The 17,524-nt window shown below is 35.9% G+C and overlaps 1 protein-coding gene across 2 annotated transcripts; it reads left to right on the top strand.

Moving 5' to 3' along the window:
• Positions 1 to 2,700: 2,700 nt before the first annotated feature.
• LOC132306929 (TMV resistance protein N-like) lies at positions 2,701 to 6,188 on the top strand. 2 transcript variants are annotated; one of them, XR_009482133.1, is made up of 3 exons: positions 2,701 to 3,411; positions 3,856 to 4,947; positions 5,094 to 6,188. XR_009482133.1 is itself a non-coding variant. In XM_059804539.1 (2 exons), the coding sequence occupies exons 1-2, from the start codon at positions 2,915 to 2,917 to the stop codon at positions 3,908 to 3,910; spliced, it is 552 nt and encodes a 183-aa protein (XP_059660522.1). In that variant the 5' UTR covers positions 2,701 to 2,914; the 3' UTR covers positions 3,911 to 5,072. The 2 variants fall into 2 exon arrangements, 1 of the variants encoding a protein (XP_059660522.1); XM_059804539.1 differs by lacking the exon at positions 5,094 to 6,188 and having other exon boundaries at positions 3,856 to 5,072.
• The last annotated feature ends 11,336 nt before the right edge of the window (positions 6,189 to 17,524 follow it).

Raw genomic sequence — 17,524 nt, 5'->3', positions numbered from 1 at the left:
ACAATTCCACTTAATGTGCCCCTTTTGGTGACAATAATAACATTTAGTATCTTTATGAGACCTAGATTTAGATCTCGATTTGCCCCTACTACCATAGCCCTTTTTCTCACTTCTTCCCCTCATAATCAGACCCTCGGCCTGTTCATCTCCATTATTTCCGGATACCGTTTTTCTCAACTCTTGAGAGTTTAGTGAGGATTTAACATCCTCCATACTATTGATGACTTTTCCATAGAGCAATGTGGTAACAAAATGCTTATAGGAAGGAGGCAAAGAACACAACAAAATAAGGACTTGATTTTCTTCATCAATTTTAATATCAGTATTTTTTAAATCCATAATAATATAATTGCAATTATCAACATGTTCCTTAAGAGGCATACCTTCCTTTATACGAAGGGTGTAAAGTCTCTGTTTCAGGTAAAGTCTGTTGGTGAGAGACTTCGTCATGTACAGACTCTCCAATTTCAGTCATAACTTTGCCGCCGTGTCTTCATCAATAACTTCACGCAGCACCTCATCGGCAAGATTTAGGAGAATCGCATTGCGCGCCTTTTCATCGACCTCATCCTTGTCTTCATTGGACATAGTTTTTGGCAACTTGTCCTTCCCGAACAGTACCTTTTTTAGACCTTATTGAGTTAGCAGGGCCTGCATCTTGATACGCCAAAGACTGAAACTAATCTTGCCATCAAATTTCTCAATTTCATACCTGGTCGACATCTCAAAAAAAAACTCCCCCAAAAAATTCCTTGGTGAATAGTACCGTATTTGTGAACAGTACCTGAAAAGTATATGTGAACAGGACCGTATGTGTGAATAGTATGTGTACACAATACACGAACCGAGCTCTGATACCAGTTTGTTATGAAAAAAAAAAAAAAACAAGGATAGAGTAGGAGTTTATGAGAACAAGAGAAAAATAATGACAAGAAAATAAATGAAGCGCACACACAAACAAGATAATGATTTACGTGATTCGGCTGTGCTTACATCCACGGGGAGAAAACAGAACAATATTTCACTATAGAAATAAGGAGATACAATATTTAAGTGGATCACACCCAAAATCTAGATACATCCAAAATCTCACACACTTTACTTTGCATTTACAAGCAAATTACTCTCAAATTTTTGGATGATAGAACCATGGAGATCAAGGCTATTTATAGCCAAAAAAATGTCATCACTGTTCTTGCTACTTGGTGATCATGCATGCAAGCTGGACTTGGAGACCAAGAAAATTGCTTGTTGAGCACATCAACTTGGAGGCTAAGTATTTAGATGACATCGTGGGTGATGAGTGAGCCAAAAAGTCAACAAACGCTATTGAAAGAAAGAAATCAAAGGAAGAGTGGACCACCACGGAAGACAATAAGATGTACAACTCATAGTCTCTTTCATAGTCTTGATGTTATTTTTGTGGTTGACACCTATGCAATTATTTGGTGAAAATTGGATGGCAATTTTAATTAGATATTTGTGATCTGCGTTTTTTTTGCTTTATATATAAAGTCATCCAACTTGGCTCATTTTAGCAACTTTAGTTAATGTTACCCACAAAATACCATAAATGGTGGGGAAAGGCAACCAACCACTATAAATTGATTCTAATTTTGTTCCTTTTGTTATCATCTTTTTTTCATCTTAAATTGCTAATTTTGTAATTTTTTAAAAGTAAAAGCTTTAGGGTCTGTTTAGAAATAAATTTTTTATTTTATTTTTATAAACCTCGTTTTTTTTTTTTTTTTTTTTTTTTTTTTTTTTTTTTTTCGTGTTAACTATGAGACCACTATAATATGCTTATAATATGTAAATTGTTTATTATTTTTTTATAATATTCAAAGTGTGTTAATTTAAAACCTTATAATGTTCTCATGAAACTAAAATTATATCAGAGGTACTTAATTGAATCTATAAACAGCTTAGTATTGTTGGTCATAATCCCAATCTCATTACTTTCAAAGTAAGGATTATTAGCATTTCTCATTACTTTGGTCGTTCACCACAAAAAGTGTCGCGGAAAAGAGTGTCAAATTTCATGGTGAAAATTTGTGGGAGCATACGTGAAAAAGGCGTAGTGGAAAAAGTGAAGGTCTCTCACTTCAAAGCATTCTTGTTGTCCCAATCAATAGACCAGGTTAGGTGATGGATTCCATCCAAAGCCAGCTCATTTGCCTGCTCAAGATCTGATAACACGGATAACCTCTTTGGAAAAACTAAACTTACTGTAATTTTTTTTTGTTAATTCTTTCACCCATAAATATAAATCTAAGAAATTTAACTGATCCAATATCTTAACATCAGAAAGAATGAAATTACATCAAACTCTCTTATGATATGTCATAATTATAGAGATTTTTTTTATAATTTAAAATTTTATTTGAACCTCTCCTAAAAATAAAACTAATCTCCACGAATCTGAACTTCTCCCAAGGCGCATGGGTGCACCCAAACGAGACTACTTGTCCACTTGACCTTACTTGTCCACGTGACCTTATTGTCCATAATTAATGCAAATATTAAGAAAAAAATAAAAGGCGGTTTCAATTCTCCTACTTCAAATATGCATTATTGTCCCTCATGCATCATTGTGCTCAATTAGTAAGTGCATTCAATTACGGCCACACGGTATCAATGTAGTGTAAGAAATTGGTTAAACATCACCCGAATTCAATTATTGTCACTGACACTACCAAACAAAGTATAGGAAGTTTCGTGGACAGTCACAACATAAGCAAATTGCTCATCTTTATGTATAGTGCCAGGAAATTGCTAAGATTTGAACAGCCATCTAACTTGATGGCTAAGATTTTTTTGAATAGCATCTGTGTAGAATATATACACACTCTTGTTGCTCTCCAGATAAATCTCTAGCTCCCAGTAACTTGTCTCATTATTAAGCTAGGTTCCTATGGCTTCTTCTTTTTCTTCATCATCATCGCCGCGTGGATCTGAATATGATGTGTTCTTAAGTTTTAGAGGGGAAGACACTCACAAAACCTTTGTGGATCATCTCTACATAGCTCTGGTTGATAGAGGAATTAGGACCTTCAAAGATGACGAAAGGCTTGAGAGAGGAAAATCTATTTCTTCAGATCTTGTGAAGAATGTTAATGAATCGAGAATTGCTGTGATCGTTTTCTCCAAAAACTATGCGACTTTGTCATGGTGCTTGGACGAACTAGTGGAGATCCTTAAGTGCAAGAGGACCAAGGGACAGATAGTTTTGCCCATCTTCTACGACGTGAAAACATCGGAAGTTCGGTACCAGAAGAAGAGTTTTGCGGAAGCATTTAGAAAGCATAAAGAAATTCATAAGGTGGAGAACGAAACGATGCAAAAATGGAGGGACACTTTGAAGGAAGCAGCAAGTCTAAGCGGCTTAGATCTACAAGATGCAGCTAATGGGTAATATATATATATGTTCTGCTTCTATATATGATCAGTTATTACTAGCTTAGTTCAATATGTATATATACATTATTTTATTGGTTTGTGATAAAGAGCAGCAACAACTTTATAGATTTTTAACATCACAATGCAGTCTCATATCTTAATTGACTTCCCTTTATCTGATGGCAAACTTCATATTTAAGCAGGGCATCTATTCTGTTACTAACATGATGACACACTCTTATCGAATGGAAGTCACCGTATTCAAATGTCATTTTATATCTATCAAATGGGTTGTTACTTCTTAGAAGTATTTTTTTAAACTCTAATTTTTTTTGGGGGGACTTTAATTTATAATGAGTAAATACTTATTTCAACCTTTATATATTTCTCTCTGTTTTTCCTTTTTGTTTTTTTCCTTCTCAAGTCTTTGATTTTAAAGTGCTTTCTACTTAACAGGTACGAAGCTAAGTTTATCAAAATTATTATTCAAGATATTTCAGAAAAATTGTAGCCTAAACCATTCAGAGTTGCTAAGTACAAAGTTGGTATCGATGCACGCGTGGACAAAATCATTACATTGCTAGACCAAGATCAATTCTTTGTTGGAATTTGTGGAATTGGAGGAGCAGGTAAGACCACCGCTGCCAAAGCGGTTTTCAACCATAAATCAAAAGATTTTGAAAGAAGTTGTTTTCTTGAAAAAGTGAGACAAGAGTTAGCAAAAGATGGTGATCTAGCTAAACTACAAACCAAGCTTCTCAGGGAGACCCTAAGGGATCAAACTATAACAATATCAGATCCTGATAGGGGAATCAATGATATAAAGGATAGACTTGGTAATAAAAGGCTTCTTCTAGTGCTTGATGAGTAGACGACCAAAATATATTGGAGAACTTAGTTGAATAGGAATGGTTTGGTCGTGGTAGTAGGGTCATCCTAACAACTAGAGATAAACGATTGTTGGAAATGTACAATGTTACAACATACGATCTTGAGTTATTAAATGAGAGTGAAGCACTACAACTTTTTAGTTATCATGCATTCAAACGGGAAAATTTTGAAGATAATCATGAGGAACTTTCACACCGTGCAAAAGATTATGCCAAGGGCCTTCCACTTGCTCTCCAAGTTTTGGGTTCTCTTTTACACAAAAGAGGAAAACAATACTGGTCACGTATATTGGATAACTTGAAGACCAGCCCTCCCAAAGAATAAGAGGAAAATGTTTATCGTGTTTTAAAGATTAGTTATGATTGCCTTAATGAGGAAGAGATGGATATTTTTCTTGATATCGCGTGTTTCTTCAATGGATGCCATAAGAAATATGTCATAAATGTTTCTAAGTTGCCTGAATTTGACGTGGTCAATGGAATAAAAATTCTTAGTGAGAGGTCCCTCATTAATATATCAAAAGGCAATGTGGTGTTAATGCATGACTTGATATAAGAAATGGGCTGAGGAATTGTTCGTTAAGAATCTAAAGAACCTGGAGAACACAGTAGGCTATGGTCTTGTGATGACATCTGTCATGTATTCGCTGAAAATATGGTACGTGTTAAAGGTATATATGTTATTTTTCTTTCTACGTGCAAGATTTGCAAACAAAGAAAGTTTCTTGTATTGTATTTTACTTGTAGTCTTCTTTGAAGTAGTAGTATAATTATAGTTAGGTTCTTATTTCTCTTGGTTAATAGGTGATAGAAAAAATCGAAGCTATTATGCTACCCAAGAATGGATTATCTTTAGAGGGAGGGTTGCATGTAAGAGCTGATGCGTTCACAAAGATGAGGAAGCTACGAATACTCAAAATCAATGGTGTGCGGCTTGATGGGTTCCTTACAGATCTTTCAAATGAGTTAAGGTATATTAAGTCGGACGGCTATCCCCAAGAATATTTTACATACAATTTTCATCCAAAAAGACATGAGGTACTCCATTTACCTAATAGCCTGATCAAAGGGATTTGCATGAATTCAAAAGTAAGATAATTAATTTGCTCCCGCCGTTTCCCTTTCTATTAAAATTTTCTCTTTCGAATAAAATAATCTTCTCCACCTAATTGAAGCTGACTTATTTTTTTTTATATTATATTTTTTAACAAATTCTAAAGATGTTAAAAGTACTTAATCTCAGTAACTGCCCAAATTTGGTAAATCCAAATTTTCTAGAGTTCCCCTTTCTGAAGAATTTGAATCTTAAGGGTAGTGACAATTTGGTTGAGGTTGAATTTGAGGTAATGTTATTATTTAAGGTGCATTATTTTATCAAGTTGCTTGAAGAAGATTTATATCACAAGTTTTTTTTTTTTTCGAACAATATTTATATCACAAGTTTGTTTGCAAATAAATGTTACAATGAAAAAATTGTCAAGAACATCTCCAGATTCATGGGGCATAGTTAAAAGAATGTCCATGTAAATAATAATTATGATAACTATTATCATAATTATAATTAAATACATGAGCCTTAGGTTCATCACAGAACATTTTAAAAAATCTATGATTTTTCATAAGAAAAAATAAAAACCAGATTTAAATTAGATACTATGTCAATTCATTAAGTAAGACGGTTCTTTGTATGAGTTGATTCAGTTTCATTGATCAACAGTTCACTTCTAGTTCCAAACGTAGTCAGCATTTAGATGTCAAAAAATAAAAAAATAAAAAAAAATTCTATTGAACCCTAATGCGTGCATATATATATATATATATATATATATATATATATATATACTTATTTATTTTGATTTGATAACTTTTGTTGTCGTAGGCTTACATTAAATATGTTAATACCTGTTTATTTTGATTTGATAACTTTTGTTGTCGTAGGCTTACATTAAATATGTTAATACCTGTTATATATATATATATATATATACACTTATTTATTTTGATTTGATAACTTTTGTTGTCGTAGGCTTACATTAAATATGTTAATACCTATTAGATTAGAAACTAGGAACGCAATCTCAAATGGAAAATTGAGAAATATTTTATCTACATCATAGAAATTATGTTTATATAAGGCTTGATTTAAGTTAACCTATTATTTTTTGATTTTATTTTAGGATGAGCTCAATTTGTGAAGCTGGCCAATGCAAATTGTTTTTGTACAATCCAGAATGGTTCAGTTTAGGTTGTTTTTGGGTTGCTGATTTCAATTTATTCTTAAACAGTTATGATGAGTTTGGTTCTATAATTTTACCTTCTATACCAACTCAAACTGAAGCACACATCCGATGTTTTGGTCAAATCGGTAATAGACAAGGAGGCAAAATTTTGTTGGTCATTTGATTAGAATGAAATAGTATGAAATAGAAGGAAAGTAATTTAGTCATATTCAGCTAACTTCATTTCTTAAGAAAATTTTATGAGGTTATAATATTGTACTTTATTTTCTTTCAAGTTTCAAGTATTCTAAACTATGACATGGTATTTTTTCTAATTTTCTTTAAAAAAATTATATACTAATAAATTGCACATTGGAAAATTTATTTTCTTTACATTTACTCACTTCCTCTTACTTTTACTTTCACCTCTTACATTTCATTTAGCTATACACGACTGAATGCAACTTGAAATAAACTAATTGAACAAATGGTCTTGATCTAGTGATTGTATAATTTCAGTAACTTTCTCTTTCCCAAGTCTTTTTATTTTTCTTAAGTCTATTTTTTATTTTCTAATGTGAGAGAAAGAAAAGGAAAAGGAAAAGGAAAAGGAAAATTGAAAACTAAAGGAAACATGAAACTACTTGTAGTTGTCTTGTGTTTTCTATCTGGATTTTCTAATGAGATGAGAAGATTAAAAGTTAATGGTGAGGTTGTTACTTTAAATACATTTCCCCTTTTGTTGGATAATTATATTTTAGTTGATTGTAGTTAATTTCTTTTATTTTTTAATCGTTTGATTTAGGAGTTTCAAGATAAGTTAAATTTCGTTAATCTACGCTACTGCAAAAATTTGAAGAAAACTCCTAATTTGTCAAGGTTGCCATGTTTGGAGATACTGGATTTTGAAGGTTGTACAAGTCTAGTTGAGGTTCATCCGTCTATTGAATTTCTTGAAAGGCTTACTTGGTTGAGTTTCGAAAACTGTAAAAATCTAAAGAATCTCGCAACAAGAATTAATTTATAATCTCTTAAAACTCTTTATCTGATTGGGGGCTCAGCTTCAAAATTTTCTTCTCTTGGTATCTGGTGGAATTCGATTTGATCGAATCCATGGGAAGTAACTACCGCATCCTCTTTGTATTCTTTCATTCTTTTTTCCTTTGGCTGGTATTTCCCTGTCACCTGGTTCACTAAAAGCTGTGAGTTGCAAAAAATTTTCAGACATTTTACTTGAAGTTGCCTTGCCAACCGAATTTCGACTAACAAAGATTCGTATTCGTCTTCGTTGTTGTTAGTAGGGAAATCCAGAAGAATTGATTGCTACAGCATAGTTCCTTCGGGAGTTTTAATGACGATTCCTACCCCTGCGCCCGTCGGGTTCGAGGAGCCATCAACATAAAGTTCCCATGGTAGTTATGAGGGCTCCGGTTCTTCACGCTTATCCTCGTACTCCAGGAGGAAATCGGCCACGGATTGTCTTTTGTGTGAGACCTTCGACTTATAGGCGATGTCAAAGGAGCTAAGTTCAATAGCCCATTTTTGTGATTCTTCTGGATAGTTCTGGTTTGGATAAAATGGCACGTACCAGATAGTTTGTAAGAACCACGATGCGATGGGACTTGAAATAGTGCCTAAGCTTTCTTTTGGCATATTAATAGGGCTAAAGAAAAAATACATATATCAAGGCTAATATGATCTTCTCTGTTTTGATGTACTATGTTTCGGCGTCTATTATGGTCTTGCTTGTGTAAAAACTAGATACTGCTTTCCTTCTTCCTCCCGAATTAATGCCGCGCTTATAGCTATATTAGAGATTGCTAGGTACATGATGAGAACCTTATTAGGTTTTGGCGCAGATAAAATAGGAGGGTTGGCCATATAGAGCTTCAGCTTTGTGAAAGCCTCTTGTTGCTGTGGCCCCCAAATGTTCTTATCTTTTGCCCGTATAGCATCGAAGAATGGCTTACATTTGTCTGACAACAGGGATATGAATCGGCTGAGCACTGCTATCCTACCTGTTAAGACCTGCACGTCTCTATGGGTTTTCAATTCTTGATTCTATACTAAGGCTTGGGCCTGAGCTGGACTTGCTTTGATTCCCCTTTTGTTAACGATATGACCGAGAAATTGTCCTGATGATACAGCGAAGGAGCATTTAGAATGATTCAGCCTTATTTTATACCTTTTTAAAGTATTGAACACCTCTTAAAGATGTTCAAAATGGTTTTCTTTCTTCTCTTTTTTGACCACCATGTCATCGATGTATGCCTTTACTGTTTTTCCCAACATCTCGTTGAAGATCTTGTTGACGAGGCACTGGTAAGTGGCTCCGGCATTTTTAAGTCTGAAGGGCATGACTTTGTAACAAAAAGTTCCTTTCTCTGTTATGAAGGATGTTTTCTCTTCATCCTCGGGATTCATGGGGATTTGATTATATTCGGAGTATGCATCAAAGAATGTAAATCGCTCATAGCCTGTAGTAATGTTTACCATTTGGTCTATCTTCGTTAGTGGAAAGCTATCCTTGGGATAAGCTTTATTGAGATTGGTGAAGTCTATACACACCCTCCACTTTCCATTTTTCTTCTGTACCACCACCACATTTGATAGTCAATTAGGGTAATGAACTTTTCTGATGAAGCCTACCTAAAGTAACTTATCCATTTCTTCAGCAATTATTTGGCTCCTTTCAAGGGCGAATCTCCGATGGTTTTGCTTAACTGGTTTGAACGAAGGACTGACTCTGATACTATCATATGAGATCGACAGATTGATCCCTGGCATATCCATGTGGCCCCAAGCGAATGCATTCGTGTTCTTCTGAATGATACTGATCAACATTTCCTTTTCCTCGGCTGGGAGGGAAGATCCTATATAAGTAATTTTTTGTGTATCGCTTGGGACAACTTCGATGGCTTTAAGTGATTCTTCAGTGGACCTTCGTTGCTCTGCCTCTGTTAATAAACATCTAGGGAAGATGGTTCTATAATTGTTATTTAACAGTGTCCACGTTTGACTCGTGTAGTTTGTTGCCCTTCTGTGCTTCCTTTATTATTACCATGTAACACTCCTTAGCCGCAACTTGATCTCCTCAAATGTTAATGACTTCTTTACCTTTCGGAGATAAGCATTGCATTACCTGATGCAGAGTAGATAGAACCCCATTCATTCGATGAATCCATCCTCTTCCCATGATCAGGTTGTAAGAGGGATGAATTTATATTAGAATGAAGTTCTCCTTCAATATTTTTTTTATATAGCAGTGACTGGTAGATCTATTACACCGATAGGGTTCAATTTTGTTCCATCAAATCTTAAAAGTGTGCTGGACGTGGTCCTGATGGATGATGGTGGGATCTCCATTCGTTAAAAAGCTATTTTTGTTATGATGTTGGCACTGCTGCTAGGGTCCACCAGGACCCTTTTGATAAGGCAATTTGCCAATAGGAGGTTAATGACAAGTGGATCTTCATAGGGGAGTTCCACCCTAGATAAATCTTCATCTCCGAACTCGATCCTGATACTGCCCAATGAGATGAAGTTAACCAAGGATTGGTGGTTGATAGATGTTTACCAATAATAATCAACACTTGCAATAGCACAAATCATTGTAAAATAGGGCTATCGTAAGGGTAAGTCGAACCACAAGGATTGCTAGTTTATGGAAACCAAGGTTGTAAAATCACTTTGTTTGATGAAAGAGGTGTTTAAGGGTTGTTTTGTTTGTCACTTAGAACTAGGAAATAAAATTTGCATAAAATAGTAAATGGAATGAATTTAAAGTGAATTAAACTTATGTAGAGAAAGTTAGGGAATTGAATCCACCACACACCTCATATATATGCTAGCTTGCAATTAACTTGGGGAACTACTTATGTATATAAGCATGATATGTAGAAATGCATGATAATTACACTATCTTCAAGTAGTTTATACGATTAAGAGCTAAGTATAAACCATCTATGGTTGGCAAGGTTTATCTACCTAAACTAGGTTGTAGCATGAGCCTTCTTCCCTAGGAATGGCTATCAAATCTCTTACCTTGCATGGTAAATGCATATGTAGTCAAAGACTAAGCATAATCCATCTACGGTTGGCATGAACCATCTACTTAACTACATTACACTATGGGTGTAGTATGATTCATCTTCCCTAGGAATGGACTATCAAAACCTTCATAAAACATGCCAAGAAAACCTTTGCATAATCGCTCAGTGCTCTTGGTTGCCGGACGGGCATTCAGCTGGCTTTGGATGAGCGTTCGGTGCTCTTGGATGAGCGTTCGGTGCTCTTGGTTGTCGGGCGAGTGTTCAGATGCCTTTGGGCAAGCGCTTGGCTGATGAACAAGCGCTCGGCTCTCTTTGGACAAGTGCTCGGTACTTTTTTCGGATGCCTTTGGACAAGCGCTCGGCTGATGGACAAGCGCTCGGTTCTTTTGGAGGAGTGCTCGGCATTGTCTGTATGAGCGCTCGTTCAGTGAATGGATGAGCGTTCTACATGGCTTTGGATGAGCGCTCATTCGGTGAAAGGACGAGCGTTCTGCATGGCTTTAGATGAGTGCTCGTTTAGTGAAGGGACGAGCATTTTGCATGGCTTTGGACGAGCGCTCGTTTAGTGAAGGGATGAGCGTTCTGCAATGGTTTTCTTGGCATGTTTTATGAAGGCTTTGATAGTCCATTCCTAGGGAAGATGAATCATACTACACCCCTAGTTTAACTACATTACACTAGGGGTGTAGTATGATTCAGCTTCCTTAGGAATGGACTATCAATACCTTTACAAAACATGCCAAGAAAACCATTGCATAATCGTTCGGTGCTCTTGGTTGCCGGGCGAGCGTTCGGCTGGCTTTGGATGAGCGTTCGGTGCTCTTGGATGAGCGTTCGGTGCTCTTGGTTATCGGCCGAGTGTTTGGATGCCTTTAGACAAGTGCTCGGCTGATGAACAAGCGCTCGGCTCTCTTTGGACAAGCGCTCGGTGCTCTTGGTTGCCGAGCGAGTGTTCGGATGCCTTTGGACAAACGTTCGGCTCTTTTGGATGAGTACTCGGCATTGTCTATATGAGCGCTCGTTTAGTGAATGGACGAGCGTTCTGCATGGCTTTGGATGAGCGCTCGTTCAGTGAAGGGACGAGTGTTCTGCATGGCTTTAGATGAGTGCTTGTTCAGTGAAGGGACGAGTGTTCTGTGTGGCTTTGGACGAGCGCTCGTTTAGTGAAGGGACGAGCGTTCTGCATGGCTTTAGACGTCATATGATGCTAAGGCCTGGATTAATTTGATCTTCAAAAAGCCTTTAAGACTTCTATTTTATTTCTTTTTGGGAAACAAACCTGAAAATACACAAAAACATGAAACTGAAGATAATCTATATAAAATGATCAAATAATGGACTTAACTAATGAAATTAAGGGCGCTTGAATATGCAATATTCGGTGCCTATCACACCCTCAAACTTACATTTTGCTAGTCCCATAGCAAAACTAGAACGAAAACGCTTAATGAAATGATAACAAATCTCCTCTTTCGTGAGAGTGACGGTTGCATTTATCATATGCAACAAGCCTTTTAAACCCCTAGGCATCCGTAGAGGACGAGTGAAGTCTGGTGAGGGTTTAACAGGAATATTACCCACAAACATCAAACATGGTGCATGAAGATGCACAAAGTTCATTTGCAAACTTGGAACATAGAGAACATTGGAGATGGAATCATTATGAAGACTACCTTATGTATATGAAGCATTAATATAACAAAATGGCTAATCATCTTTCAACTCTCATGTATTAACATCATAGTCTATATAAATACTTCAATTGTCATATCTATAATAGAAATCATTTCAAGCTTCATTTAAAGTGAACCGGATTCCCAATATGCAGCTTTTACCCTCTTTTTCCAATTTCAAGAACACAAGTTTTCAATTCATTGAATTTCCTTTTAAACGAGGTCTCTAAGGCATGATTTTAAAACACAAATTTTTTTTTTCTTTTTAATGGTTGTGCAATGTCGAAGTCTCTTAAGCTTTCTAACCAACCCATGTAGTAAGTGTTAGGCCAACAACTCCCAAACCGGATGGCTTTAGGGTGCTAAGTGTAAGGACATTCCAAGGGCTTAATAACTCAAGTTAGCAAGGCTACGAATTCAAGCAAACCATATTTATTTATTTTTATGTTCGTGAATGACTGTGCAATGTCTAGGTCCCTTAAGCTTTCTAACCAACCCATGTAGCAAGTGTTAGGCCAACAACTCCCAAACCGGATGGCTTTAGGGTGCTAAGTGTAAAGACACTCCAAGGGCTTAATAACTCGAGTTAGTAACGCTAAGAACTTAAACAAGTCATTTTCATTATTCAGCTTCTTCTTCTTCTTCTTTTTTTTTTTTTTTTTTTTTTTTTTAACATGCCAAAGATATCCATTCATTAGGGTCATCAATTCAAATCAATTGAGTCATGGTCAAGGTAAATGGGGTTGCATGCCTCACAATTAAGTTTCCAGTGTGCATATGTGAAGTGTGAAGCATAGAAGAGAGTGATACTCGAAAATAATCTAATTGAAGCATTTATACAAACCATTTTGAATCCACATGTTCATTTCAGATTTTCCTTATTTTAAAATTATCATTTGCCTCTATACACAGAGTATTCAACACATGCTTTAATCTCCAATAAATTCCAAAATCATTGCTTCCATTTTTTTTTTTTTTATTCAAATTTTTAGTTTTATACCAATCTATTTGAACAAAATAGCAAATGCAAACATTATACAATACACAATACCCCCAAACTTGAATGGCACATTGTCCTCAATGTGTGAAGATAAAGATGTATAAATAAAGAGCATATGGGATAAAAGGAACAATAATACCAAGTGAGTGAGGCAATTTTGGCATTGTAGTTGCATGTAATCCCGTGAAAAGATGCCAAAATGATCTTCCCCCAAACTTGGACATAAGAACCTATGAAAACAATACTAAAACCCACAAGTATAAAAACATAGCTACACAAAAACAAACTGAAAATGTGCAAAGGAAACTAAACTATGCATATTCACAAGTTCATGAAATCAAATCCAAAATACCTAAACACAATAAAAATATCCTAAAGATAAAAATGACAAAAAGAGAAAAATCAAAAACTAAAAAAAATAAATAAAATCTAACTACAAATCTCAAACTAAGGTTTACCCTATATCATGTCTCTCTAGAGAGTCCTGCTTCCCCAAATAAGAAAGTTCTTTTAAAAGTGGAGGAAAAAGAGCTTGAAGATAAAATTTGAAAAAAGGTAACGGAAAGACCTCAACCCACTCTTCTTCCTCAATGAAGAACTTTGGATTATTTAGGGGCTGTTTTGGACTATGGGAAGGTGGATTAAGTGAGGGCACACCAAGCAAAAACTTGTGAAGGGTCATATTTAGCGCGGGAATTTTTGGAAAAACATCATTTAAACTTTCAACATCCTCCTCACACTTATCAGGTGGTTTGGGCTCAACATCTTGAGATAACTCAAGTGAAGGAATTGGAGGAGGTGCAAGCTCCCAAGAGAGAGATACGTTTGATGCTTCTCAATGAGGAGAGTAAATGAGTGGAGGAATATCAAGCAAAGAATTTACCTCCCAACTAGAATTGTCAACATCAAAATACTCATAATTGAAATGAGCGAAGCAAACTTTTAGAGGATCCTCTATTAAAGGAGGTATATCAAGCAAAGGATTATATAGGGGCTATTTTGGATTTTTAAGGGAGACAATCTCTTCATCATTATTTTCCTCATTTTGAATAAAAAATTCTTCATTTTTTTGTGTGGCAACAATTTGATCTTCCACCACTATTTTTTCATTTTCACATGTGGTAACCATTTTATCATTCTCATAATGAAAGTTACTTGGAGTAATCTCATCATTTATTGAATTTTCTTTTCGATTGGCCACAAGTTTAATTGGAAATTCTTCTTCCTCTTCATGATTTTGAACATTAACCCTTTGTTGAATTTGGGCTATTTGGTCATCTAGCTCAACTCTAGATTGGGAATGAGAATAGGTAGTGGATTGCATGTTAACAATGTCATCCAACATTTGCTTGTTGGAATCCATCATTTGCTTGTTGATAGGCTACATCATTTGTTTGTTGGCAGTAATTAACATATCCAATTGAGACGGTGAAAAAAAAGAAGAGGGATGGAAATAATGATCATTGGGTTGAAAATTGGCGTGAAAATGTTGCCCATGAGATTGTGGGGCTGAATTTTCCATGTCATGCCACAAGAAGTTTTGATGATCTCCCCAACCTGAGTCATAACCATTGAAGAATAGATCATTACCCGGTTCAAAGAAATTTACATTTGGTTGCTTTAGATAAAAATCTAAAAATTATCCCGGTGGACAATCTCTTGTATGATGTGTATGACTAGAGCAAAATGCACAAAACTCATGTAGTGCATGTGTAAAATTGAGTTGGAAGATAATTACCTTCCATCTAGGACTAATTCAACCACTTGTTTAAATACATTAAGATAAATTCATACAAAATATATATACAACACAAAAATGAATGTAAAACTAGAACATCAAACACTTACCCGAAGTCCTTAAGATTTCAGATTTTCAATTTCTCTGTAGCGAGGTTTGAGTTCTTAGGAAGAAACAGAAACACACAAAACACAAAAACAAAAAATATACACAAAACAAAATATTCACAATCAAACAAAAGGTAATATTTAAACCTCAGTTACAAAACTGTTTGCAATCCCAAGCAACGGCGCCAAAAATTGGTGATTGAAATATGTTTACCAATAATAATCAACACTTGCAATAGCACAAATCATTGTAAAATAGGGGTATCGTAAGGGTAAGTCGAACCACAAGGATTGCTAGTTTATGGTAACCAAGGTTGTAAAATCACTTTGTTTGATGAAAGAGGTGTATAAGGTTTGTTTTGTTTGTCACTTAGAACTAGGAAATAAAATTTGCGTAAAACAGTAAATGGAATGAATTTAAAGTAAATTAAACTTATGTAGAGAAAGCTAGGGAATTGAATCCACTACACACCTCATAAATATGCTAGCTTGCAATTAACTTGGGGAACTACTTATGTATATAACCATGATATATAGAAATGGATGATAACTACACTATCTTTAAGAAGTTCATACAACCAAGAGCTAAGTATAAACCATCTATGGTCGGCAAGGTTCATCTACCTAAACTAGGTTGTAGCATGAGCCTTTTTCCCTAGGAATAGCCTATCAAATCTCTTATCTTGCATGGCAAATGCACATGTAGTCAAAGACTAAGAATAATCCATCGACGGTTGGAATGAACCATCTACCTAACTACATTACACTAGGGGTGTAGTATGATTCATCTTCACTAGGAATGGACTATCAAAACCTTCACAAAACATGCCAAGAAAACCATTGCATAATCTCATCTTTATTCTCACTATAAAGATGTAAGGAGCATAATTATGAAGAAATGAATTCTAAGACAAGATAGACATCTTAACACAATCATTTATTGGAATGAAATTCAATTACAAAAGATGTAAATCTCTAGAATATGCAACTTGCTAAAAACATGTTCATTCCCCAAATCAAAATACAACTAGAGCATATTTACATGGAAGGGCTTCATCAACTCCCTAGGAAGGGAGTTAGTTACCCATAGCAGCAAACTTAATATTTCTTTCTTTAGGATTCTTCTCTAAAAATTCCATATCTTTTTACAATCATCACCTTTTCTTAAAATAGGCAAAATGTCTACCAAACCTCCTCAATTTTGAGGTTAATGTCCCCTAAAAGCAATTGACCAACAACCTCAATTAAGGAGGGAATCAAATTGAAAGGTTCAAAATGCCAGCTGGGTCTACATTGTCTGGATGAGCGCTCGTCCAGTGAAGGGACGAGTGCTCGTAATTAGCCTTCTCTATGTTACATAGATGAGTGCTCAGTGCTCTTGGTTACCGGCCAAGTGTTTGGCTGGCTTTGGATAAGCGCTCGGTGCTCTTGGTTGCCGGGCGAGCTTTCGGATGCCTTTGGACAAGCGCTTGGCTGATGAACAAGCGCTCGACTCTTTTTGGACAAGCGCTTGGTGTTCGTGGCTGCCGGGCGAGTGTTTGGATGCCTTTGGACAAGCGCTTGGCTGATGAACAAGCGCTCGGCTGATGGACAAACGCTCGGTTCTTTTGGATAAGCGTTCGGCATTGTCTGGATGAGTGCTCGTTCAGTGAATGGACGAGCATTCTGTATGGCTTTGGACAAACGCTCGTTTAGTGAAGGGACGAGCGTTCTACGTGGCTTTGGACGTCATATGATGCTAAGGCCTGAAATGACTTGATCTTCAAAAAGCCTTTAAGACTTCTATTTTATTTCTTTTTGGGAAACAAACCTGAAAATACACAAATACAAGAAACTAAAGATAATTTATATAAAATGATCAAATAATGGACTTAACTAATGCAATTAAGGGCACTTGAATATGCAATATTCGGCACTTATCAAGGATAATTTCCTCAATTTGTGTACTGCTCTAACTCTCGAGCGGTAAACTTTTTCCGATTCTTAATCTTCTTCGAATTTTCCACATATAGCGTAGATGACTTTCACTTGATTGCCTTCGGTTTTTCTAGGATTGACCTCCTTCAGCTTCAGTTATTCTTTCGGTCCAATGTAATCTACCAGGTCTTCTCTGGCTATCATGGATTCCACCTGTCTTCGGAGAGTCCTGTAATCATTAGTAATATGTCCATAGTCTCTATGATAGGCACAATGCTTACTTTTATCCCTATGCTACAGAGGTTGCTGGATTGGCTGAGGGCCCACAAACCTTATCTTATTCTCCTGGAATAATCGAGCCAAAGTTGTTCAGAGTGGGGTTTGCCTTTCATTAACTCTTTGATTCTTTTCTGGTGGTTGGACTACTGGTATCGAGTATTGTTGACCCCTCTGGTTCTTGGAGCCCGAGGCTTTATCCCGGGGCTTATTCTCCACCGTAACTAGGGTTGCATACTAATATTTATTGGCT

Source organism: Cornus florida, unplaced genomic scaffold, assembly GCF_030987335.1.
Source record: "Cornus florida cultivar Cherokee Brave unplaced genomic scaffold, ASM3098733v1 CherokeeBrave_3.0.0_Hap2_Chr05, whole genome shotgun sequence".
NCBI lineage: Eukaryota > Viridiplantae > Streptophyta > Magnoliopsida > Cornales > Cornaceae > Cornus > Cornus florida.
Note: the sequence above shows the minus strand (reverse complement) of the source record. Positions and strands in the feature narration are given on the sequence as shown.